The 25968-nt window shown below is 50.4% G+C and overlaps 2 protein-coding genes across 3 annotated transcripts in view; one reads left to right on the forward strand and one right to left on the reverse strand.

Annotated features, from left to right (window-relative positions):
* Nucleotides 1-25968, forward strand: part of ADPRM (ADP-ribose/CDP-alcohol diphosphatase, manganese dependent) — a 386060-nt gene that overhangs the window by 71960 nt on the left and 288132 nt on the right. The window contains exon 4 of the mRNA XM_082441418.1: nt 1334-1459. Coding sequence (XP_082297544.1) covers nt 1334-1459 — 126 coding nt within the window. The remainder of the gene's footprint in view (nt 1-1333; nt 1460-25968) is intronic.
* On the reverse strand, nt 11394-18626 carry TMEM238L (transmembrane protein 238 like). Of its 2 annotated transcripts, XR_014257499.1 has the most exons (3): nt 18130-18225; nt 15354-15539; nt 11394-12412 (listed from the first exon to the last, which is right to left on the reverse strand). XR_014257499.1 is itself a non-coding variant. In XM_082441498.1 (2 exons), exon 1 carries the CDS (start codon nt 18465-18467, stop codon nt 18228-18230), a length of 240 nt encoding a protein of 79 aa, XP_082297624.1. In that variant the 5' UTR covers nt 18468-18626; the 3' UTR covers nt 11394-12412; nt 18130-18227. The 2 variants fall into 2 exon arrangements, 1 of the variants encoding a protein (XP_082297624.1); XM_082441498.1 differs by lacking the exon at nt 15354-15539 and having other exon boundaries at nt 18130-18626.

The raw sequence follows: 25968 nt of genomic DNA on the forward strand, positions 1-25968 counted from the left end.
TCCCAGCTCAGCCACGTAGGAGCTGTTGACTCTGGGACAATTACTTCTCCTCTTCCGGCCTCAGTTTCTTTATAAGGTAGCTGTGGAGAGTACATGAGTTTATGTACATAAAGGAACTCACCCAGTGACACATACGAGAAACTTCGTAACTGGTGGTGATTATTACTGCCACCCAGGCCTCCCTGTGTGTAGTCTGCGCTCTCATAGACATGTCAAAGCAGCTTATTTAATTAAAAAAAAAATTGACCTGAGGTTTGCCCTCAGAAACTTTCCCTTCCTGGTGTTTCTCAACCCTGGCCACACATTAGAGTCATCTGGATACTTTAGAATATGTGTGGGACCCCTCTGTCAGATGTTCTGATTGAATTGGTCTAGGGGGTGATAGATAGATAGATAGATAGAGATAGAGAGAGAGATAGATAGATACATAGAGAGATAGATAGAGAGATAGAGAGATAAAGATAGAGAGAGATACATAGATACATAGAGAGAGAGATAAAGATAGAGATACATAGTTAGATACATAGATAGATAGATACATAGATTAGATAGATAGATAGATACATACATACATACATAGAGAGATAGAGAGAGATAGAAGATAGAACCATCGAGAATTGTTCAAGTAAGAATTATTTTGGTGGCAGGGAAAGCAAATGTGCTAATGGAGATGGAAGTGTCCAGTAACTGAAACATCCGTATCCCCAGGTCTGCGTCAGTGTATTCTGTCCTCTCACAGCTGTGCAAAGAAATTCCCCACATATCTTTCTATTGAGGTAATTCTAAAACATACATAAAATAGAGGTAATTGTATAAATGAACCTCCATCAGTCAGCTCTAATGATTATCAGCGTTTCATCAATTTTGTTTCATCTTTCCTGCTCCCCACCCCCTTTTCTGTGTTGGATTATTTTAAACAAATCCCAAATATCATGTTATTTTTCATTGGCTTTTTTTTTAAAACCTCCCCAAGTGATCCTAATGTCGGCTGGGATTTGAAATGCACGAGGCAAATCTTCTTAAAGTCACGGGCAAATGCTTAAGCCATTTAGGAGACCAGATCCTTCACAGTGTTTCAAATAAAGCCTCGGAATCCATCTGACATAGATGTAATGTATGTGCAATTTCTTTGTGTATAGAGTAATTATGCATTAATGGTAAGTAGCTCGTGTAAATAGGTAATTAGCATTATGCAGCTAAAATGAGTTTTCATAAATTTTTCTCCCTGCCTTAGTTCTCCAAAATCTATGAACAACACTAACGTAGTTTAATTTTCATGTCATACCCATAATCACAAAAACACAGCACTAACACTCTTTAACGAAATTCAAAGATCTATGGATCTTTCTCTCCAGAAGTCGGTGTGCAGCATCCGTGGACCTGCCTGGGACCCAGAGGTCTGGCACTTTCTGTTCAAACCCCTCCTGCCTCCCGCTACTGCTACAACCTAATGTTTCAGGTAAGACGCCTCTAGGGGCTCCAGATTTGCCAGGCTCTGACTTGAAATCGTTTGCAATGCAATAGTAGGCTGTGAACAAGTGATACTAGATTGATCTCTGCTCTCAGTGGAAAAACAGCTAGAAATCAATGGAAAAACAAATGGTCTTTTGATGGGAAAAAGAGAAAGAAGAAGAATTTAGAATGTTTATCATTCATTCTTTCAGTGAGTACTTATTGAGTATCTACTATGTGCCAACCATTGTTCTAGGTGTTTGGAATATATCAAAGAACCAGATGGACAGAGACCCCTGCCATCACGGGGCGCACCAAAGGAGTTGTACTGCGTCTCCCCAGAAACAGCCCCCACAGTCTGTTTTGCCCTCATGTCAGTTTTGTTATCCCTGCAGTCCACTGTGACCATCATGCCCCCGTGGCAGTGCCCTTGCTCTAGGAGGCTGGGACTACAGAAAGCAGAGCTACAGCAAGGGGTGGTGAGCAAGATGGGGGAAGTGGTGTATTTCCCATACATTTCCCAAGCTGGACTGAGCCTTTGGGCAGATAAATTTGACCTTTTGGCAGAGAGGATGAAGAAATGAATGCCAGAAGTACGGACTAGCCCAAGGGCTCAGTCATCTGATGGCAGGCCCAAGGAGAAGGACTCAGGACAAACGTCAGTGGGTGTGGTACACGCCTGTATATGCAGGAAAGCGCTGTGGTCAGTTGGTAATATCTGCTACGGAATCTGGAATGGGGAGTAAAATAAGCAGCTACTCTCTTAATCCCTGTGCTAAATTTTGAAATCCCTCTCTCCCTGTCCAACTCCCTTCCCTCCCGCCCTGCCTCCAGAGAACTGTTTTCTGTTCCTATAGCTTAGTTTTCATTTTCTTGAGTTTTGTATAGAGGGAAACATACAATGTGTGCTCTTTTACATCAGGCTTCTTCTTTTTTTTTTTTTTAAATAATTATTTATTTATTTATTTATTATTTGGTTGCACCAGGTCTTAGTTCCGGCAGGTGGGCTCCTTAGTTGCAGCTCTCAGGCTCCTTAGTTGTGGCTTGCCAGCTCCTTAGTTGCGGCACACAGGCTCCTTAGTTGTGGCATGCGAACTCTTAGTTGAGGCATGCATGTGGGATCTAGTTGCCTGACCAGGGATCGAACCTGGGCCCCCTGCATCGGGAGTGTGTGGAGTCTTATCCACTGTGCCACCAGGGAAGTCCCTACATCAGGCTTCTTTCCCTCAGCATTATCATCTAGAGATTCATCCTTGTCGTTGGCTGTATCAATAATTCATTACTGATGAATGGATAAAGAAGATGTGGTACATATATACAATGGAATATTACTCAGCCATAAAAAGGAACGAAATTGGGTCATTTGTAGAGATGCGGATGGACCTAGAGTCTGTCATACAGAGTGAAGTAAGCCTGAAAGAGAAAAACAAATATCGTATATTAATGCATATATGTGGAATCTAGAAAAATGGTACAGATGAACCTATTTGCAGGGCAGGAATAGAGGCGTAGATGTAGAGAACAGACATGTAGACACAGTGGGGGAAGGGGAGCGTGGGACGAATTGGGAGATTAGTATTGACATATATACACTACCATGTGTAAAACAGATAGCTAGCGGGAACCTGCTGTATAGCACAGGGAGCTCAGCTCAGTGCTCTGTGACGACCTAGATGAGTGGGATGGGGGGATGGGGTGGGAGGGAGGTTCAAGAGGGAGGGGATATAGGTATACGTATAGCTGATTCACTTCATTGTATGACAGAAACTAGCACAACATTGTAAAGCAATTATACTCCAATAAAAAAATAATTCATTACTGCTGAGTAGTACTAGTCCCTTGTATGGATATGCAACAATTTGTATATCTACTCACCTGTTGAAGGATTGATGGATATTCAGTTGTTTCCAATTTTAGCATAGAATTTTTTTTCTTTTTTAATAAATTTATTTATTTTATTTTATTTATTTTATTTTTGGCTGCGTTGGGTCTTCGCTGCTGCGCGCAGGCGTTTCTCTGGTTGCCGCGAGCGGGGGCTACTCTTCGTTGCAGTGCGCGGGCTTCTCATGGCCGTGGCTTCTCTTGTTGGGAGCACGGGCTCTAGGCGCGCGGGCTTCAGTAGTTGTGGCTCGCAGCCTCTAGAGCGCAGTCTCAGTAGTTGTGGCGCACGGGCTTAGTTGCTCCGCGGCATGTGGGATCTTCCTGGACCAGGGCTCAAACTCGTGTCCCCTGCATTGGCAGGCGGATTCTTAATCACTGTGCCACCAGGGAAGCCCCAGTTGTTTCCAATTTTGACTATTACAAATAAAGCCGCTATAAACATCTGTGTACAAGTCTTTGTACAGATGTACACATTCTTTCCCTTGGCTAAATACCTAGGACTAGAATGACTGGATCACATGATAGATGTTTATTTTACTTAAGAAGCAGCCAAACTGTTTTACAAAGTGGTTACACCATTTTACATTCCCATCAGCAATGCATGAGAGTTACAGTTATGCCACATCCTTGCCAGCATTTGGTGAGGTCAATCTTTTAAATTTTAGTTACCTGAATATGTGCGTAGGGATATTTCATTGTGGGTTTAATTTGCCTGTTAATGGATAATGATGTTGAACATTTTTCATGTGCTTTTTTGCCTTCCTCTTTGGCTATTACTGTATGTATCTCACTTGATGGTTACAAGAGCCCATTTTACAGATGAAATTGGAGTCTCCAAGGGAGGTTTAGTGACAAAGCCATTTGGCCAGCAAGTTGCAGAGTTAAAACTAGAACCCAGGTCTGACTTCTAGTCCAAAGCTGTCTTTACCTCAGCTGAAGGTAGAGACAGGTGGAGGATCACCAGCGAGGGGAGAGGGACCACAGGTGAGTGTGAGTATTAGTGTGAGTGTGTGTGTGTTTGCAAGAATGAGGGGAAACTTCGCATTACACTTTGCATGAGGGTCAGATCAGCTATTAACTTTCTACTTTGGGGGGTTTACCATCAAACTGTGGTGTTTTATATTATGCCCACTCCTAGACTACACTCCAAAGTAAAGCTCCATCGCTGGAGTACCACGTGTGGCTGTCTCTTGGGCGACTCTAACCCCGCCTCCAAGATTCAGGGCATTGGAAGCGTGTGTGGTGGTAGTGGGCGGGCGGGTAGGACTCTGAATTTCTCGTCTGGTTCCCTTTCTACTTCCCTCACTTCCACCCCCTCCCATCTGCTCTCGTCCAGCACATTCAACAAACTCTTCAAGTGTAAAGCTATTTATAACACGGAGCTGGATCTGTCTGTGGATGAGGTAAGTAGCAAGCACACAGCCTCAGGCCACTCCACTGGCTTGTTTGGTTCAGGTTGGAAGCATTTAACTGCCCATTCCAAGCAATCCTCCTCTTCATTTACCCTTTCTTGCTTTCAAACTTTAAATTCCGTCTCTAGACCTTCTCTGAGTTCTCTTTGTAAACTTATTGGTTTATGGGGAAACAGGGTTGTTTGGGTTTTTTTTTTTTCTGTTCAGTACCAGATCTACCAAACTCATTTAAAAAGTTATATATGAAAAGCATGAAGACCTTCACCCAGTCAAGTAGGCCAAGAGGGATTTGGGATGAAGGACAGTGGAAATATTATAGATTATAGTATTAAGTAGTATAGATTTCCTGCAGAACGACATTGATTAGTAAGCTTGTTATTAATCGGGGCTCTTTCCAGTCTGAATCGCTTGTGGCACAGGGCGTGGGGCACGTGGGCTGTAGGTGTCCATCCCTCGTGGTGGCTGGTCTTAGTTCGCCCGCGTCATTGACCCCTGACAACTGGCTCATATAAACTGTAGGTGATAAGAATGATGAGTGGGTTTCCTGTCAGGAACCAGCTTCAGTGGGTTGGTGGTGGCGCCTGTGGCCCCGGGTGGAGGCCACGGCGGGCCCAGCGGCCCAGTCACACAAGCCTTGAGTGACGCCTTCTGTCGGCTTTGGAGGCGCGATGGGGGGATGTGGTCCGTGTGGCAGGCCGGCCATCACTATTTCAGGGTCAGCTCCCCACACTTCAGCCCATGTGTGTGCTGGGCTGCTGCAGACAGGCCGAGAGGAAGGACACGTGTGGAGGGAACAAAGCCTCAGCCAAGCCTCCCCAGCACGGGATCGAGAGCCACCCCCCAGTTTGTTCATGCTTTTCCGAAGCCCTCATGTCTGTTCCCCAGCGCACGTCTCACACAGTCCTCTGGCGTGTCTACTGCTGGCAGTAACGTTCTCGTTTTACAGGAGAGGCACAGGACAGTTCCCTTGAACACCGTCTGGTCCACCTGGCTTGCTGACCATGTGCTCATCCTTGAGACGGCCCTTGTCTCACCGCCAGCCCTTTGTCCTCACCTAGAGAGGAAGAAGGGGATGGCAGAAAGGGCAGTAGGCAGGACTCAGAAAATGCGTGCTCAGGCTCTGTCAGTGACAGGTGCTGTGGCCTTGGCTGAGTCACTTAGCATGCTGGGGCCTCAGCTTTCTCAGGTGGGAACACGGAGCCTGGACGAGAGTGGTGCTTCCTGGTGTGCAGTTGGGATGTCTGGACGCGGCTGGGCTTGCCTGCTTGTCTGCCGGGAGAACTGGCAGACGTCCACCCAGGACTGGCCTGGGAGCCTCAAGGGAAAGAACTGCTGCCAGCAGTGAGAATTCCTTCCCACCTGGGCCACTTGGCCCTCTGGGGTCCATGTCCTTGTGCCGGGAAGAGCAAACCCACAGGTAAAACGACGCCAATTGTATTTGAAGATTTGGGAACATCTTTAAAGAAGTGAACGAGCACAAATGTATTGTGGAATAAAATGGCAACATTCATACAGATTTTAAAGATAGAAGGAAGTTGCCGAGAAACTTCTTGTTTGCGGTAGGCCTCTCCTAGCTCCTTCCCCAGTCCTGCTCCTTCTCTCCTCTGCCTTGAGATGCCGTGGTTGACGGGTGGTTGACGGGTGTCCTGAGCAATGAGAGGCAGGCCCATCCAGCCGAAGCAGTAGCAAAGCCTCAGTCACTGGAGGGGACGAGGGATCCAGCTCCACTCTCCCACGCGTTTGTGTCTGGACGGGGGCTCCGTAGGCAGAAATGGCAGCCATCATTTCTCTAGCACCTAGAATCGCGCTGTGGACCGTGCCCCCCCCCCCCGTTAGCCTGGCATCTTTTGGGGGCGCCGGTGTGTTTAATGGTGGAGACTGAAAACCACCTCCTGTGTTTGCAGGAGGAAGAGGTGGGGTCTGGTAAGGGGGGCAGGGCAGGAGCGGGGCGGGGGCAGCAGCCGCTGGCCCGCGGGCCTCACTGGGTTAGGACTGGCCTTGTCGGTGAGTCTGTGAGATGCCCTTTGGAGAAAGCCAGAACCAGAGGGAGGATAGAGCTCCTGGAAGGGGCCAAGTCCTGAGTGGGCTGGGTGCAGGGAGAGCGGCAGGAGCCTGTAAACGTTTTCCCTTTCCTCATACGACCTTTGTTCACCCCGGCAGCTGAGATCTGGAATCTCTGGTTTCATCTGTTCTTCCCCAGACGCCCAGGGGTTCACGGTAGTTGTAATGCATTGTTTTAAATGTTTCAGAAACTCTAATGGAAACCATGATACACCTGTTTTCTGCTTTTTGCATACCCAGGTATGGATGTGTTTGATTAATAAATCATGGGGAACTGAATTAATTATTCCTTAATGATTAGTCTCTTTGGCAGACAACATATTTCCAGACAATATGGGAGAAATGGGAGAAAAATAATAAAGGCGGTCCTTGATGTTGAATAGGTTGGGAAGTAACACAGGATCAGGGGCGCCTTAGAGTTCTGTCCAGGCCCCAAAACCTCCCAGGAAAAAGCTGCACAGTCTAGAGCTGCCAGAGGCTGGTGGTTCCAGTGGTATGGTGAGAGTGAATGGAGGAGAAGGAGGATGTTATAGCCGTTTCTTCCCATCTCTGCGGAATCAGGAGGTCATTAGGCCAAGAGGTGGTGTGTGTGAGGGTCACATTAGGGAGAGTCACATTAGGACTCTTGCGAGTCACCGTGCCCCAGGCAGAAGTTCAAAAAAACACTGGAATCCAGGATCAAGGGGCAGCATGCCTGCTTGAGTAAACAATAGAACGATTCAGCCCAGTGATTCTCAAGCTGTAGTGCGCACCCCATTACTGGGAAGACTTTTAAAAGCCCCAGATTTTCTGGCTGAGGAGGTCTGGGGTGAGAGGCAGAATTTGCAGGTAGAGCGCGGCTCCAGGTGAGGAGCTGCTACTCCTGGTTCACGAAGCACACCGTGGGAGACACTGTTCCCCACTTTCTCCCGTCTCAGCTTCTGTCTCCCATAGCTCTCCTCTCACCTTTCCCCAGCCCAGCCTTCCTTTCATCTCCTTCCACCATCTCACTTCCTCAGTGCCTTCCACCCTTCCCCTCCCCGCCCCCCGAGTTTTCTCCTGCCTCTTCTCTCCTTTTTCCTCCAGCAGCTTCCCCCTCCTGACTTTCTTCTGAAACAATGGGAAACTTAAATTTCTTGAAAACTGAAATGCAGAAGAAACAAGAGGAAAAAACCAGCCCCTGGCCGGCAAGGGACACTAGTGGCAGGTGATTCGGGACAGTACGGGCTGGCCAGGATGCGAGGTCCCTCAGAGCTGATAGAGCCGCCTGGGGCCGGTACAGCCTGCCCAGGACTCCATGTGACAGTGGACAAGGTCTGCTGTCCTTGAACCAGGGAGCCGGGATCTCCCCGTCGGGGCAGCTTTGGGATCCAGGAGAAGTGAGGCCAGAGGTGAATCTGTGCTGAGTGAAGGAATGAAGGAAGGGAGGAGGCCGTGTGGTGGTGGGAAGGCAGACACAGCTACCCCAGGCCTGCCACGCTTAGTCGTCGGAGTGAGAAGTACACGCACTTCTCACCCAGGGACACCTGCCATTCCCAGGCTGGTTTGCGGTTTCTAGCTGTCTGCACCTTTCACCTAAGTGTCCCCGACAAGGAGTGATTTACTGTTATCTGCGTTTTCCCAGCTGGCCCCTCGCCCCCTTGTGTGTCTGCCCTGGCAAGAAACTTTGGGGATCTTCGAAGAGCCAGTTCAGCTCGCCAGCAAGTCCAGTCAGCTATCAGCACCTCCTGTGTCACTTTTCTGCCAGATATCATTGTGTCTACCAGGAACCAGCGCAACCCAAGTCTGTGCTGGGTGTGTCCAAGTGACAACGTATGGACCCCGGTATCTCATACAGTTTCACCCCAAACTGGCCTAATCCTTCTTATAGCCCTTCTTCCCTGAGAACAAACAAGGGTTGTTGGGAGATGCAGGAAGCCAAGCATGCCTGTGTTAAGTATCTGTTACCGGGCCACCCTTGTCAGCCTGACTCTCTTTTCCCTTAGGGTTGGTCTTTACCCAGAGGGCTCTTTGGTCCTTCATGCAAATACATTTCCGAGCTGGCCTCCACCTTGGAGGACTTAGCTTCTGATCAACCTCCTCCACGACACTGTAATTTCACCAAGGGATGAGTTGAATCGGAGGAGCTTTAAGGCTATTGATTGGGGGTGGGCTGCAGAGCCGGGGTGAACCCACCGTTCCCCCTAGAATGCCCATCTGCCTGGCTTTGTGGGTCCTGGTGGGTCGTCTCTGCAGTGAAGTGTGGGGATGAGGTTGTGTGAAGTGTAGACTTGATTATTAGCAGCAGACTTGACTGTAAATAGCTTTATAAATGACAGGTCCTGTAGTCCTGGAATCATTAGGCGTCTGAGGAGATGACCTAAACTTCACAGCACTCTGTTTTGACTTCTACAAAGGAGGAACAATAGACTGTAAGGTATTTACATTCAGGAGGTTGTGAGTCTCAGAAAGCCAGCGCTGAATCACGTTAGGTCCTATGGTTGTGATGTCATTATTATCGTCCCCTAACAGGTGAGGATCCCCTGTAACGTCACTCAGCTTGTCAGTGGCGGAGCTGACTGAGTCAGGTCACTGAAAAAGTCCAGTTTTCGTTCAAGAGAGCAGATAGGAGCAGGGGCCGAGGCGATGGCCCTGAGAGCGGTAGGAGGCTCCCCAAGCCCAGCCCACTGGGAGGACGAGCCCAGATCAGACAGACCTAGCCCAGTTCCACGTGGCTCTGCCTGGTGGAAACACGGCCTCTCCTGTTTCCTCCTCCCTCTCCACCCTACTTGCCTTGCATGATGCGTGCTCATGGGCTCATGGCTCTGGAATCTGCAGTGACACAGAGCAGCATGGAAGCCTGGTCAGGACCACGTTCACGGGCACACGGCACAGCCAGGTTGAAGCGAGGCACGCCGGTTCATGACTCACCTGCAGTGTGAGCTGCCTCACCTGCCCTGGCCACTGCCCTGCTCACTCGCTCGTGCTGCCCAAGGCTCAGCAGGGCTCAGAAGAACCCGTCAGCAGCTCATGGGGTGGGCGGGGACGGGGAGGAGGGCTGGACCGGCAGCCTGGAGCCCTGGGCCCCGGTCCTGGACCTGCTGCTCTGCAGCTGCTTGAACTTGGGAAACTCACTTCACCTGCAGGCTTCAGTGTCCCCATCTCTAAAATGACAGGGTTGTTCAAGATCCTCACTCTTTGGATTGTCTTAAGGACACTTTCTTTTTTTTTAATGCAGCGGTGGTACTGCCTGGGTGCTTGTTAGAAATGCAGAGTCCCCGGCCCCGCCCTGGACAACTGAATTGGAGTCTGCATTTATGTGATCCCCAGGTGATCTGCATCCAGTTGATGGAATGCTGCTCTCATCATCTTTGAGATTGAATTTGGTGCTTGTGCCGTCGGGGGTCCCTGAGATACTGTCCTGTCCTGGCAGATACTGAGTTGTGGACCAAGCCTCGCCCCTGAGGGAACACCCCGACTTTGCACATGCATTGCCTCAGTGTGCCTTCTCAGTTCCAGCTCTTAACTGGGGTCTCCAGATGGTTGAAGCTAAATTCTAGGAAGCCCTCCTATGTGGACCTCCTTTTTCTCCCACGGGGTTCATGCAAAGGCCAGCAGGTCGTCAGCTGGAATTGCATTCACTTCGCCCCCTCCTTTTTATCACAGATTTATTCTGCATGCATTCTCCAAAGCAGTGGTCCGGTGCCCACCCTGCAGGAGCATGCCCTGTAACTCAGGAGACCTTAGGAGTTGAACAAATGCTCTCTATGGAGAGCCGTCTCATAGACGCATTTAAATTGCACACTAACCAGCAGAAGAAAGAGCGAAGGAGGAAGACGTTAAGTGAGGAGGGAGATTCCCTTTAGTGAGGGTGGCGCAGGAGATTGGAATCTGCTGCTGCCGCTCAGCCAGCCTCAGCCCCTCCAGCCTCTCGCAGATGTGAACATGTGCTCTGGGCTGAGCGTGAGCCTCGATTTTCAAGATTTGCATATTTGGAACAACATGGCTGCTGTGAAACGACAGCCAACGATTCCATTTGGTTCCCAGCCAAAGAACCAGAAACCTGTTCCACTTCTAGAATAAAAACCTGTCTCGGTCTCATGAAGAGAAGTTATGTGGCCACCAACAAGTGTCTTCTTAAGGAATTGTTCAGTGATTTTGATTATATGTGACTTTCCCTCCTGTGCTAACGTTACAATTTCAAGTAAAGGGAAATGTTTCCTCCATGTATGGAGTCAGGTCTGACACACCGAGAAATTTCCAACTGGGAAGATCAATAGGATTGCAAGCGACGACGGTCAAGGAAGCTTCTGGGTAGGGGTGGAATCTTTCTTCTGGGGCCTTATCTAGAATGTTCTCTCATGATATCTCTTCAGGTTCCTGAGTCCAGCCTAATTCTGAGAAGCTGGCCTGGTGGCCGAGCACAGAGCTTCCAGGAGATTCCACGGTGTCAGGATAACCTTTGTACTGTCTCCATCCACTGGGCTCTGTGCGTTTCTTCCCAAGAGGTGCTGTACTGAATGTAGAATTCCGGGATTTGCACAGAGGCAGGTTAAACGAATGGGAAGAAGATGCCCTAAAGCCGGGAGTTTGGGAGTAGTTATGAAACCGCGCAGACCCAGAAATAGGTTATGTTGTGTTAAAAGGCCAATCAGCTTCTTTATTTAGGTAACTACCTCACACCGCAAAAGATCTGAGGCAGCTTCTGGAAGAAACACATACACGTTTAGGGTGAGATATAAATAAAAAGTACAGAATTAAGCTGGAGGACATATAAATTAGTGGGGCAGCTCGAGCACAGGTGACAGGCATGAGCACGTCTGATGGGCCTGTGAAGGTCGCTAGGTGCTGTGGTTGGGCTGCACTGGACTAGATGCAATTGAATTAAGATAAAAATAGAGGCCTGCTCTTAGGATCAAGAAATGAATGACGCAAGGACAGCACAGCAGAGTCTAGAAAATGCTCGTCAGAAACTTGTCAGAAAAATGCCCGGAGGGTTTCATTTGACTATAAGCTCAATGTGAACACCCCCCCCCCCCCGCATGGCCCGGTCGTGCAAGTCGGGAGCGGCACTGGTGGTTCCGGGTGTCCGGCACCGAGGAGGGGCACCTCCTGCACTCCGCACTAGCTCTGCATTTGCCTTGGCAACCGGCATGTTGAAATACACTACCACGTGCCGACTGGACGACACCAAGAGGTGGATGACGTGGGCCCTCCAGGGGCTCACACAGTCTGTCCAGAGAGCCGACGAGCAGGAGATCCCATTCGGACTTTGGACGGACTTCCCGTTGGGTGCACAAGCCCACAGCGGCGGGGTTATTGCCATAAAAGCCCCGCTGTGCCAACATTAGGGCCTCCCCAGACCCTCACAAACGGCTGGGGTGCCGGCAGTGGTGTCAGTGGCCCGGGGCAGGGGTGCTGGTCTCTTGATGGAGCCTGGAACCCGCCGGAAGCCGGGCGCTCGTGGCCATTCCTGGGCAGCCTAGCGGATGCTTTGAAAGCTTCCACCTCACAGCCTCTGGTTCCTCCCGGGTTCTGTTACAGGATGTGTTGCAGAAACAGGGCATCAGCTTGCTTTGCTGCTTCTCCACCAGATGGGACGTGGGCTGAATAAATGAAGACGAGATGGATCAGTCCGAGATTCGAATCTGTCAAAACAAGTGTAGTTCTTGGAGTCCGCTGGACTCGGTTGTGCATTCTAATGCTGGCCCTCGACAGCACAGGTACAGTGGGCTAGTCCTGAAACTACCTTGAGACTCATTTTCCTCACCTGTAAAATGGGGATCTGAACCCCTAACCCACAGAGCTGTAAGGATTGAATGAGGTCATGAAAATAAGTGGCCTAATAAATACCGAGGCAGTCACCAAACCTCCGTTTGTCTTCCCGCATCCTTCCGTGCAGGCCAAGCAAATCTCTCCCTAGCCTCTGGACCTCACCACCCACCTGCACCCCAGGCACAGCCAGACATCCTTCTCCATTTGTAACTTCAGCATCCTCGTTTCCTCTCTGCTGGCTTCCTTCCCCCCACTTGCCATCCCGCTCCATTTTCTGCATCCCCTTCCTCTGAAGAAACCATACTTCAGACCAGCTGTGCTGTCAGGCTACTGGCCTACCCCCTCCATTTCATCACCAAAGACTTTTTAGACTGACATGGGCTCGCCCCTTTATACATCTCGGCAGCCACTCCACAAGGCGCACCAGTCTCGTTTTTGTCCCCAACCTCACTGATAAAGGCTCATTGCCAAGTCCCATCATCCTTCCTCAGGCTACACCCTGCTTTACGACTCAGCAGCGTTTGAAGGTCAGTTCCCCTCACCGTTGGTCTCGTGTCCTCCTTTGCCTTCTTTGCTACCTGCCCAAATCCTCTTTGGGCTCCCGACCTGCCTTCCTTCCCTCCTCCTTCCCACCCTTTACAATCTCGTCCGCAGTCCTGTCTCCAGCCCCTAACTCCATCTCCACGCCTGATCCCCCTTCTGAGTTGAAAGTCTGCACATTCAACTCCAGTTGGGTAGTTCTGCCCATCGATACCATCTGCACCCCCAGCTCTGCACGTGCAAAGGAAAACACCTCATTTTGAGCAAACCCCTGCCTTCCCCTGACCTCCTTGTTCCACGGTGGCAGTGCTTCCTGAAGCCCTTGACACCGCTACCCCCCCAAGGGACACCAGGACGTCCATCTGTTGTCCACCATGCTCTCTCTCTGTCCCCCTCCCCGCCTCCCTGTGGCCATCATTTTCTCTTATTACTACCCCTGCTTTCCAATGGTCCCCCGTCCCTGTGCCTCTCCTCCCCTACCCCTGCTGCACGTGACACCAAGTTACTCTTCCTCAAGTGGAGCGCAGCCGTGTTGCTCTCCAGGCCGTGAAGTCATCAAAAATTCCTCCTTGCTTTCCGCGTTTCAGAATCCTCACCTGGCTATCAGCGTCCCCCAAGTTCAGCAGTGAGCACCTCTAACCCCGGTCCCCTGTGTCTGCTCACCCCTTCTGGGCCACCCTTTCATTCTTCCCTTTCTGCGGTCCTTCCCTCTGGCTCTGCCCGAGCGCCAGCCCTGCCCGTCACGTTCTTACTTGTTGCTCAGGACCCAGACGTCTGAAGCCACACACCACCCCCTTTCCTGCCCAGCCAGGGGGGCTTCTTCCTCATCTGGGCTTTCAGAGCCCCATGTGAGACTGCGCTCCTTCCGTGTACTCTTTGTGAGGCCCTATGTACTTGCTTTACCTGTCCCTCTAGGTTAAAAATTCCTCCAGGGATTAGAGGACTGTCTGGCCCTCCACGCAGCCCCGGCCCGTGCCGAGCGGGGGTGCAGGCCTTTCCGTCTGGCTCTGCTCTGAGCCGACCGGCAGCCCCACTGGTCCCTCCGCGGCAGAGAGGAGAGTCTGCGTGTTGGAAAAAGTTAACTTTCCAGGACTCGAGGCCGTGAGCCTCCCATGCCGTTTGGCTTCGGTTGCTGGGGAGCGGGAGTGTTTGTTTCTGTGGGGTGTTTCTGGTACACGCGTAGCAGGTGTGAGGGCGTGTTTGTGTGTGAACAGGGCGGATGGGGTGTGGAGGCCATGTGAGTGTGAGGCCATGTGAGGGTGTGCGTGTGACCGTGTGTGCGGTGGGGGAGGGACGCATGTGTAGGGTGTTGATGTGTGTAGAAGGTGTAGGGGAGGAGTGTGGGCGTGTGTGGGTGTGTGAATGTGTCTGTGATAGACTGTGTGCATGTTGGGTGTGTGTGATGTGTGGCGGCCATGGGAGAGGTGGATGTGCGTGTAGGGTGTGTGTGTGTCGGTGGGCGTGCTTATGGAGGGAATCTGGATGCATGTACGTGGGGGGATGTGTATGGAGGGCGGGGCTGTGGATGTATGTGTGTGGTGTGTGTGTGTGTTTGTGGGGGGAGTGTAGTCTCACACCCTCTTGTTAAAGGACAAGCGCCCTCCCCTGCCTTTGCAGGGACTTTATCTACAAGAAATGCCCAGCCAGTAGAGCGTGGAGCAAACAAAGCTTCGGGAAATACAGTGACCAAGTGATAAAATCGCTTGGTACACAGTTGAGCGATAAAAACAAGCCAGTAGTCCTGAAACTCCTGGGGGGACTTGGAGGTTTAGTGACCAGGTGGCCCTGCCCTGTCGTGACTCCTGCCTGGGATGTGGCCTGCTTCTCTCTGGGTGGGGTGGGGGTGGGGGTCCTAGCAACCATCCTGCTGAGACTGGGGGACGTGCTGGGCTGTGAATTCACGGAACCCGTGTTCTTCCCTTTGCTCCACTCTGAGAATTAGGGAACCGGCAGAGCCAGTTACAAACTGCCTGTAAATCATGAATATGGTTGGAGATGATGCCCAGGCCAAGGGTCGTACAAAGTAAGGGGGTTGAGTCTAGGCCTTTCAGAAATATCTTTCAGCGTCGGAACTTGTGTTCACATGAAGCCTTACGTGAAAGTTCAGTGTGAACTTTCATACAGGGCTCTAGGTGGGGGGTGTGGCGGGGCTGCCGACATCCTGCCTGCTCACTCCCTCCCCAGCCCCAGCCCCCAGCGGCCTCTGCAGAGAACAGTATGAAACCTCTCCTGGGGACCAAACCTCCTACTCTAAAGGGACGTCAAATGACTTGCCTGAGGTCATCCAGGAGGTGGTGAGCAGCTCCTATAAGTGAGCAGCCCCTGCACAGCGGGTCCCGGTCCACTGTAACCCATCACTCTGGGCCAGCCCCAGACATTGTCGGGGATGCAGGGTCCAGATGGAGCTGGATGAAAAGGGCCAGCTGGCTCTAGGGTCCTGTAGAACTTGGAGTTTGGGGACTGAAAAGGTGAAGGAGATATTTGCGTGATTATATTCAGTGGAGGCTACAACGGACCCACAGCTTTTGACGTCTCTTTGAGCCTGGACAGAAGTCTGGTGTTCTGGGGCAGCCCTCATTCTTACACCCACTGAGGAGTCTTAATGCCATATGCTGCTTGAAGAATTGGTCGAAATGCTTCAGGGGTGTCTGTGCTAGAGGAAGGTCCCGCCCCGCCTGTAATGGACCAGCTACCTGCGTCGTGACAGAGGCAGAGTGCCCCTTGTTTTATCAGTCGTCACTCACACGGTGCTATACGCACGTTAAATTAATCTCTGCGACACCCTTATGAGGTCAGGGCTGTTATTAGCATCAGCTCTGAAACAGAGGCTAGTATTAGTACCATCTCCATTTTACAGATTAGGAAACTAGGGCATGGAGTCATAGCTAGGCCCATAGCTAGTCCATAACTTGCCCCAGGCCACATAGCTAGTAAGCAACAAAACTGTATTCAAACCAGACAGTCTGGGTCTTGACCCATGGTCTTCACTACTGGGTTATTGAACTACCTTCCATTCAGTGAGGGGAGGATGTGCGGGATGAGGAGACTGAACTGGAGACCCCGCTTGTTTAGGCAAGTGACTGAGACCCCCAAGTGGGCGTGAACTGCCCGTCGCCATCGTTGTCATCCTCGTCACCCGTGCCGCGGCCAAGGTGGTCTTTTGGAAACAGAGATCAAATTATGTCAAGTCCCCACCCCTGCTTACATCTCTTTACTGACTTCTTATTGTTCTTAAAGTAATGGCTAAAATCGTTGAGAGGGTTTTTTAGGCCCTGCCTGGTCTGGCCTCCCCACCCTGCAGGGCCCTAACCCTGTCCTGCACTTGCCCTCTGCCCTTCAGTCACCCTGCTGTCTTCTATTTCCTGCTACCCCAGGAAGTTTGCTCAAGCTATGGCCTCTCTCTGTAAGACTCCACCTTCTGGGTCAGCCTTTCTACTGAACGTTCCCAAGGAGCGGTGTTCCTTTTCTTCCTAGTCCTCACCTGACTGTTATCGTACCTTGTTAGTCAGACTGTCTGGTTAATGTCTGTCTCTCGCCTGACGGGAACTCCTCGAGGGTAGAGACCTCATGTGTCTTACTCTTCCCAGCACCCGCACTGCCTTGCACGGTGCCTGACGCATCCTCGTGAATGAGCAAACAAGTTTGGGGTCCCTTCTTGCTTTGAAGTTTCATGATGCACATTTTGAAGTTTCAAGCTGACCCCCACCACTACCAATTTAAGGCACACCAAGGTACCCCCAGCTGGGACTCTGGGTCAGTTTACTCCCCTCTGCTGTATGTTTGTAACAACACTTGGCATGTGTAAGAACCACATTATGTGCAAAGAGCCTCTTCCTGCCTTACCTCTTTTTGACCATTGCAACAACAAGGGCTGGTAACATTATCCCCATTTTACAGACGGGAAGACTGAAGCTCAGGGCATGATGCCTCCTGTGCAATGTCACCAGCAAACAAGTGGTGCTGCTCCGAGCAAGGCCCAGGTGCTCTGACTTCTCATCTCTTTCCTTTCACCTGCCAGGGACAGTTTAGCCTCCCTTACGGAAACCTCTTCAAACTGCTGCTCTGTCTCTCACTTCCAAGGGTCGCGTGGAATCCCCCAGAAAAGACGCGATTATTATTTCCTCCTTCCAACTCTGCAATGACCTTTGCTCTCACATGCAGCACTCAAAGTGGAGTGCTTGGCTGTGCCTGAGTGCAGGTCCCTGCCCACCTGGGAGGAGGGAATGATGACCAAACCAACCAGGACTCTGACTTTAGTCCCCTGGGGAGAGCTGGCCATCTCTAATTCAGGCTTGTGGGGGCCAGACTAGCTCTATCTTTTGCTTTCCATGCCCATGTGAAAAATCTTACAATTACCTGCCTCCTTGGTTACACATGGTCAGCCGAGCTCTGGCCCAGCTGGGATGAAATGGTCAGCCATGGTCCCTTGACTTCCGGTGTCCCGGGCTGGCTGGGGGGGTGCTGGCTGGCTGGGGGCGTGGGGTGGGGGCACTGCTGAGAGGGGGGCAGATGCACTGAGCGGGGACGTGGAGACAGGTCCCGACCCCCTCCCGTGTGTCCCACCTGGGCAGGTGCAGGGAGGAAGCAAGTGAGAAGGGCCATGCTGGGTGGTTCTGCTCTGTTTCCTACCGCAGCAAGCAGCTCACAGGGCAAGGCATAAGCAGCATCGGGGAACTTTCCATCCTCTTCTAGGGCCAAAGGCTTTTCTCCCCAGCAAGGATTCTCCCCAACAGAAGTTCGAGCCGGGCTCCTTTCTCCAAGTTTTAAGCTGAAGGGATAACTTCCTGTTCTGCATGGCAGGACCATTCGTGGTGGATCAGAAGTCATGGGGTCTGTGGAGACCCTCTTTCCAGTTTCCATGAGGAAAAGGGTCCCCCGGGGGAGAAGTACCTGCCCCACGTTCTCCTGGCCAGCTGGAGCCCAGGTGGACAGAATCCCCAGCTGGGGGACAGTCTTTGGGCCACTTGCCTGTGTAGCCGCAGAGAGTTCCAGCCTCCAGCTCGTCCCAGCCTCCGGGCCACCCCTCCAGGCAGGTCTCCTGTGCACTCACCTGGTCCCTGGCGGGGCATTTGGGGTGGGAGCGCAGCATGCCCCTGCCCGTCCGCCTGCCAGGAAGCCTGAGTCCTTCCTCCTCTGCCCGCCTCCAAACTACAAGTCCAGTTTCTCAAGAGGCACCTCGATGTTGAGGGAGTACCAGATGATCCAGAAGAGCAGGCTGAAAGCCAGGATCAGGGACCCCGTATAGACCAAGAAGTCCCAGAAGTCGAGGGAGGCGAAGATGCCCAGTAGCAAGAGGACCAGGCCCACAACGTCGAGCACGAGGGCCAGGCCGAGGAAGAGAGCACAGCGCCCAGGGTGGCATCTTCCCCAAGGCCTCCCCAGGAGCATTGCCTGGGAGGCAGGAGCGGGAGGGGCCCAGCTGCACTCCCGGGGCTGATTTGCATGGGAAGGTGGCAGTGCTGCTGGCCTCTGCCTTCGCTCCCCGCTGGGTGTGAGCAAATGAGTGAGCCGCCCATCTGGAGCCACACGGAAGTACACGGGGACCTCCCTTTATGAGCATGGCAGCCAGTGGGGCGGGGTATTTCTTAACTGTTTCATGGCTCAGGAATGACATCCTCATCACTGAGGCCAACCAAGTGACGTGGCAGGAGAGGAGTCAGGGTGCCCTTGGATGGATTTGGGGACTTGGGACCTGTGGGTCTGGGGGAGGGGCTGTCCTGCCCTCGTTCTGCCTCTCAAGTCCTGGGCAAGTCCTCCCGGGCTCCTGAGACGTGTGGTAGGGTCGGGGCTTCCTCCCCTACCCGCTTCTGCCCTACTCTTCCTGGTGCGGATGGGAGGTTTTATGTAAAAGCTGTGGAAGAGAGTTTGTTGATGTAAATAGATTTTGAAATTGTGCCGTAAGAAGTGCATCAGCAGCAGGAAAAGTTGGTGCGGCTTGTAGATTCTCTGCTCTGAAGCCCCCAGGACCCGAGCTTCCTACAGTAAAGCTCATCACAGCCCTTTGGGATGAACACAGACCCTGGGAAGGGACAGCAATGAAAAAGACTGAGAGGACAGAGAGGGGACGCCAGGGAGGGAGGGGACTCGTGCCCCTGTCTGGGTGGGCTGGGCATGGACCAGAAGGCAACTCCTGGCAAAAGTCAAGAAACGTTTACCTGGTTCTCTGGCTGCGTGTGTTTTCCAGACTGACTAACTCCACGTTTGCTTTCTGTCGCAATCCTGGGGGGTTATGCGTGAAGCAGGTCTTATCACCGGGCCACTCCCAGGGTGTGCTGAGTGAACACCAACTGAGGACAGCGCGGCAGCGGTCTGGTCTTCAGCCGTCTCTGCGCGGCCGCGCAGCCAGCGCTCCTCTGTCCCCCGTCCACCGTGGGCCTTGAACAGGGCACCAGACCTCTCTGGACCTCTGTTTCCCCACACAACTGAAAAATAATTTCTACTCTTTCTTTTGCCTTCTCCTGTGGATGAGAAGGGGTTCACATTTAGGGATAAGGGGTTCAAATTTCGTTTCCTATATGTGAAATAAGCAGGATGAAGAGAAACTTTCAGAAAAAAAGCATTGGGGAGGGAGAGAATTTTATAAGTTGCGGATTTTAGCATCTGAAACACAAGACTTGACTGAAATGAGCTAGCCAGTCTGGAGCATCTCAAAGTGAGAAGTCACTAAAGCCAATCTGCCACCCCGTATTTGCATCATTTTCCCAGTGTGTCCTCAGGAGGGATTAGGTACCTACACAAGAACACCTCCCCGGGTAGGAGAAGCCATGAGTCTTCCAATCTGTTGCCCCCAGCTTTGACTAGAGAGAGTTTCTTGGGAAGAACAGTTGAAGGACCGCAATGCCCTCTGCAAGGGCAGGTGGAGAAACCCTCGTGTGGCTGGGCAGGGCCAGGCTGGTGTGTCCAGGCCTGGCTGTGCACAGGTTCCTGGGCTCCTCTGCAGCACCTTGTGTACGTAAATGTGAGCAGCAATTTTAGTGTGAAAATTTCTGGGTGCTGGGAGGCCTCTGAGTCCTGAGCCAACCGGGATGGTTGGTAATCATGCTCCTGAAATGCTGGGTCAAAGAGAAGCTGGTGCGAGGGGGATAAATTAGGAGCTTGGGGTTAACAGGTGCACACTACTTTATATAAAATAAACAGCAAGGTCCTACTGTATAGCACAGGGAACTGTATTCAATATCTTGTAATAACCTATAGTGGAAAAAAGAAAAAAAAAAGAAGCTGGTAAGAGTGAAGTCGTCTCCCCTCCACCCCACTTGAGGTCAGCTTTACTCAACACGGACCCTCAGCATCCCAGGGGAACACGGGTTCCTCAGGTTCTGGAACTCCTCCAAATTTTTATTTCTACTATTTTTCACACACACACACACACACACACACACACACACACACACACACACACGTTTCCAGCTGAAAAAACCATGACATATTCACGAGCAAAGGGGAGGAGGTTGAAAGCACTCACCATTTCTGTATCCAGAGCTAGGCAGCACCCTCCCCTTGGCCTTCATCCGCCAGAATCACAAATATTGCTCCTCTCCCTTATGGAAATGGGCCACCCTGTTCTCCGCCTGCAGCCTGCCTTTTCCTTCCCACACTACACGGCCCTCCTTGGAGTGTCTAACCGTGGGCCACCCAGGAGCCTGGCCAGGCTATGAGGAGCCCTCCACCCCCGCCCGATGCGTCTTCCTGCTCCTGTTCCCTGATGTCCATCTCCTGTGTGTTGAGGCGTCTAGATGTCCACACAGCTGGGGGAGACGGGACGGGTGATGGAAAGCCAGGTGAGACCCAGGCCCTGAGTGGAACGGGCTGGAAAAGTGGGAGGCCGAGCAGTGGGGGGGTGACTAGGTTTGTGGGGGATGGAGATTGGCCTGGATCAGGGGCAGGTCATACAAGAAACAGTCACTTGAAAGGCTCAGTTTAACAAGGATGCCACCACCCTCTTCCTCCCCCAGGGAGCTTGCGTGGCCTTTCCATGGTTGGAAACAGGGGCTTGAGGGTCCTGGGGCTGCTGTGACAGAGAACCCCAGACTGGCTGGCTTGAACAACAGAAACTGATTCCTCCCAGTTCTGGAGGCCACGAGTCGGAGATCTGGGCGTCAGCAGGGTGGGTTCCTTCAGAGGGAGAATCTGTTCCAGGCCCTTCTCTGTGCTTCTGGTGGTTTCCTGCTCATCTTTGTCATTCTTTAGCTTGTAGATACATCATTTTCATATTCAAGTATCATCTCCTTGTGTGCATGTCTCTGTGTCCACATTTACCCTTATTATAAGGACACCAGTTGTATTGGATTAGGGACCCTCTCTACTCCAGTAAGACCTCATCTTAAAGAATTTCATCTGCAATGACCCTGTTTCCAAATGAGGTTCTCATCTGAGGTACTAGGGGTTAGGATTTCAACATATGAATTTGGGGTGACACAATTCAACCTGTAACAATAGCTAAAAGGATTGTTTATTGGGGGATATCCTTTGACTTTAGCTGTGGTATAGACAGAAAATTTAGACTCTCAAACCAAGGTTTCAGAAACATCATGACAAAGTTAGCACCCTATTAGACGTGGCCCACCATGCCACCAGGCACCAGGAGGAGTGCTTCAGCCCCTGGGGCACCGAGATGCCCTTGGTTGTCCCTGGGTCCCCGGGAGAGAAGCCGAGGACGCAGGGCCTTCTTGCTGCCTGGGCTCTGGCTGCCCCCCTCCCCCTGATCACTGAGGAGCTCATCATCCTCCAAAGTGGGTAACCCCAAGTGACCTCAACACATTTAGAAGCCTGAGCCTATGTGGGATTTAAATCAGACCAGTATTTCTGAGCACCTACTATATGTCGGGCAGCAGGGAATAGCATCAACTACAGAACCTGACATCAGAGTTAACATTCTAAGGGGGGAGACAAATAATGAATAATTAAACAATACATAAATGATATCATTTCAGAGAGTGATAAATATGATGGAAAAAAATTACCAAAATGGGGAAATGTAAGACAGTAGGCATCTATTATGCTTTCTGAACCATGAACGTGGTGTGTAGGGCACAGCCGGACGCCCGGACCCCTGGCCAGTGACTCCCGGGGCTGGTCTCTTAGGGCCCCTCTGCCCCTCCACTTCTGAGAATCCTGGGGGCTGCAGCCACCCCTGTGGCTCCGGGAGGGCTGTGCTCCTGCTGCCACCACACGGTGCTGCCCCCTCTTGGCAGTTGGGACCTCGTCACTGCCTTGGCACAGTCATCATGATCTGTCATCTCCCTGTGATGTCATGAGTATGACGGCCTCTCCGTGACCTGGATCCTAAGGGGCAAGCTGAGACCGAGACAGGAACAGGCCAGCCGGGTGCTCAGCTGACCCAGAGTCACGGTTCCGGGCCTGACTATTTGACTGACCAAGGCTCAGTCACCTCCTGAGTGACAGGGATCAGATGCTGAGCAGGTCTAACCACACGAGCCTGTGCCACTCATTAGCTGTGCAAACTTGGGAAAGTCACTTGCCCTCTCTGTGCCTCGATTTCCTCATTGTAAAATAATGCCTTATTTCACGGGGTTACTGTGAAGAATAAGTGAGTTCATAGGTGTAAAGTGCTTAGAACCTGCACTCGGGGACATAGACAAGTGTTACTGTGTGGTTGGCACTGATGTCTTTTATTACATCCTTCCTGCCACGATGCTTCTGTAGGGAAAACCCCAGGTTGGGGGGGACCTGCCACCGACTCTCCTGCACCATCATCCTCTTCCCTTTATCAGTCTTGGCTTCGCCTGATGGCAGCTCCCTGTCCCACCGCCCCCCACTAGGTCCGTGCTGAGCGCCCGCTCCATTCTTTTTTTTTTTTTTTTCACACACACACACTGTATTTTATTTTTACAAGAGATAAATAGACTGACACCAAGCATTGTACATGGATGACCACAACAAAAGCAACAATGATTGCAATTACCAAACATGAAACACACTCATACTATGTCATAATATTGACATTCAGTCCAGTAATCCTCCACTGTAACAGCTCCTTTACTTTGCAGTGAAAATTGATTTGTATATTCTTTGCCTCTGAGTCCTTGTGGGATTTTTTTTTTTTTAATTCAGACAGAAAGTCACAAAAATTATACTCATCCTCATCAGTTCACTCAGTCCCATGTAATTAATTTTTTTTTTCATCTTGATCTTTTGTTAGCACTTTTATGAGTTCATCAGTTTTTCATTAGAGTTCTGAAAATGCTTATTCATTCAGTTCAGCAGTACAGTCAGTTACCAGAAACCTGTACTTGTCAGAGCCCCCCTCCATTCTTGATGGCTACATTTCCACCCCTGATGGATGCCTTAGCCTCGTGAAATGCCTTTCCAGTCCCCAGTCTCATCTCTACTGCAGCTGCTCTTTATCTCCATCATTCGCAAATCTCTCCGCCGTCCCTACTCTCATAACCCAGTGTTTACCAAGCCTCATAGGTGTGCTGCCCCCAGGATCCTGCCACAACTGCAGTCTGCTTCTATTCTTCATTATAGAACACCATTTTAATTTGTTAATGTGTTACTATATTAATTTGCTAATATTATAATATTTTGTTAATTTTTTTCTTTAAATGGATTTTAACTTCAATTAATTATTGCCACCACCAGTGGAAAACTGATATTACTTATAACAGACAGCAAGTATTTAAGACTATATACACTGAAAACAAACTTTCTAATTAAGCTAGTCCAGAGGTCATCAAACTTTTTCTGTAATGGGCCAGATATGAAACATTTTAGCCTTAGTGGCCCATAAGGTCTCTGTTACAACGATTCAATTCTGCCATTGTAGCCAAGGGGTCATAGTTTCATTGTGTTCCAATAAAACTTTATTTACAAAACTAAGCAGTGGACCAGACTCATCAACTCCCGAACTAGACACAGTTGTCTATTGAAGCTGCTGAGCCTGAGGCCCGTTCTCTTTCTCAAATGAAGGCCTGTGATGCACAGATTTCAGAGGGGACAGATTTACAGTCCCCATTCGAGATTTAGTCCCAGAAGTCATAGGAAAGACTGGATGAGAATTAAAGTGACTGTGCCGTGAACCTGTGTGCCAGCCAGAATCATTTCATATAGCCCTAGAGGTACAGTGCTGGAATTTGGAAAAACATTGATGCTGATCGGTGATCTCCAGTGAATCTTCATGTATTGCTCCTTTTTCCTGGGCTGGAGCCTAGGGTCACTATTTTCAGAAGAACATTCACTCTTATTTTCGGAGCATCCGACAATTTTCAGAGATCTTCATTCTGAAGGGGAGCGCTTCCTGCTGCTTGGCAAACCCTTTAGCTTTCTCCCCTGGTCTTTCTATCTTATTCCCCACAGGGCTAATCTAACCATTCACCACTCTTACTCAGACCTCAAGAGCGTCCCGCATCACCCCTCCCCCTTGCCCATCACCTTCGGTCTCAGTAGGTTGATGACGTTGTCCCCTATTTAGCAGAGAATCATATGTCCATATGCACTTGGGCTGCACTTGCATGTACAATGGCATCCGTCCACATTCAGCATCAGCTTGTCCTCCCAGCAGCCCTGTTCCTGCTCCAGAGTTGAGAGCAGTTGAGAGACTCGCCTACGTTCACTCAGAAAGTAACAGCTGTGGCTGCACCCTGTCTGTTGGTGGGTCCGCACTAAATACAAATACCACGTCTCGCTCTTTTTCGGCTCCCAATCCGCATGCCAACTCTTTCCCCAGCATCCTTGGAGAATCAAGTTAGTTCCATTCTTAATCCCATTTAATTAAAAATTATTTTTTAAAGTTATTTAATTGTAGTGAAGTATACACAACACATATTTATCATTTTAACCATTTTTAACCGTACAGCTCAGTGGCATTTAGTACACACACATTGTTGTGTGCAACCGTCACCTCCATCCCTTATCAGAACCTCTTAATCGTCTTCAAATGAAACTCTGTCCCCGTGAAACAATAACTCCCCATTCCTCTCTCCCCAGCCCCCGGCACCCACCATTCTACTTTCTGTCTCTGTGAATTTGATTACTCTAGGGACCTCATGTCAGTGGGATCATATTATGTTTATCTCTTTGTAACCGCCTTATTTTATTTAGTACAATGTCTTCAAGTTTCATCGGTATTGTAGCATGTGTCAGAATTTCCTTCCTTTCTAAGACTGAATAATATTCCATTGTATGTATGGACCACATTTGGTTTATCCATCCATTGTCGATGGACACTTGCGTTGCTTTCACCCTCTGGCTATTGTGAATAATGCTGCTATGAACATGAGTGTACAGATATCTGTATGATTCCTGCCTTCAGGTCTTCTCAGTATGTACCTAAAGGTGAAATTGCTGGATCATATAGTAACTCTTTAACTTTTTGAGGAACCTCCGTTCTGCTTTCGATAGAAACTGCACCATTTTCCATTCCCGCCAGCAGTTCACGAGGGTTCTGATCTCTCCACATCCTCACCCACCCTTGCTGTTTTCTGTTCTTTTGATCACAGCCATCCTAATGAGTAAGATGCAGATGCTTATTTAATTGGACGGTTACTTTTATAGTACCTGGCAGATGCATGGAGGTAATTTGTTGAGTTTTCCATCTCCCTCGCTAGGCTGGGCATCCCTCTCAGGGAACGGCTCTGCCTTCTCCTTGTAATCCAACACGCACTGTGTATGACTAGATTCATTTTATAACTCCCAGGCACTCCCAGATATTGGGAAAGCTGAGAGTGATTCCGCAGATTTCCTCCGACTCTGCCCAGATCCATTCAGTGTCCCTTTATAGCTTTCATCTCTTGCTTCCTCTCTGTTTCTGAGGAAGCTGTGCTCCCACAACTCCTTCCAAAGCAAAATGCTTCCACGATGATTCTGTGAAGTCTCATCACACAGTGGAAATGGTCTACTGTGCTTCTAGTTTTTATTTTCCACACCCTTT

Source organism: Balaenoptera physalus, assembly GCF_965194825.1.
Source record: "Balaenoptera physalus genome assembly, chromosome: 20".
Classification (NCBI taxonomy): domain Eukaryota; kingdom Metazoa; phylum Chordata; class Mammalia; order Artiodactyla; family Balaenopteridae; genus Balaenoptera; species Balaenoptera physalus.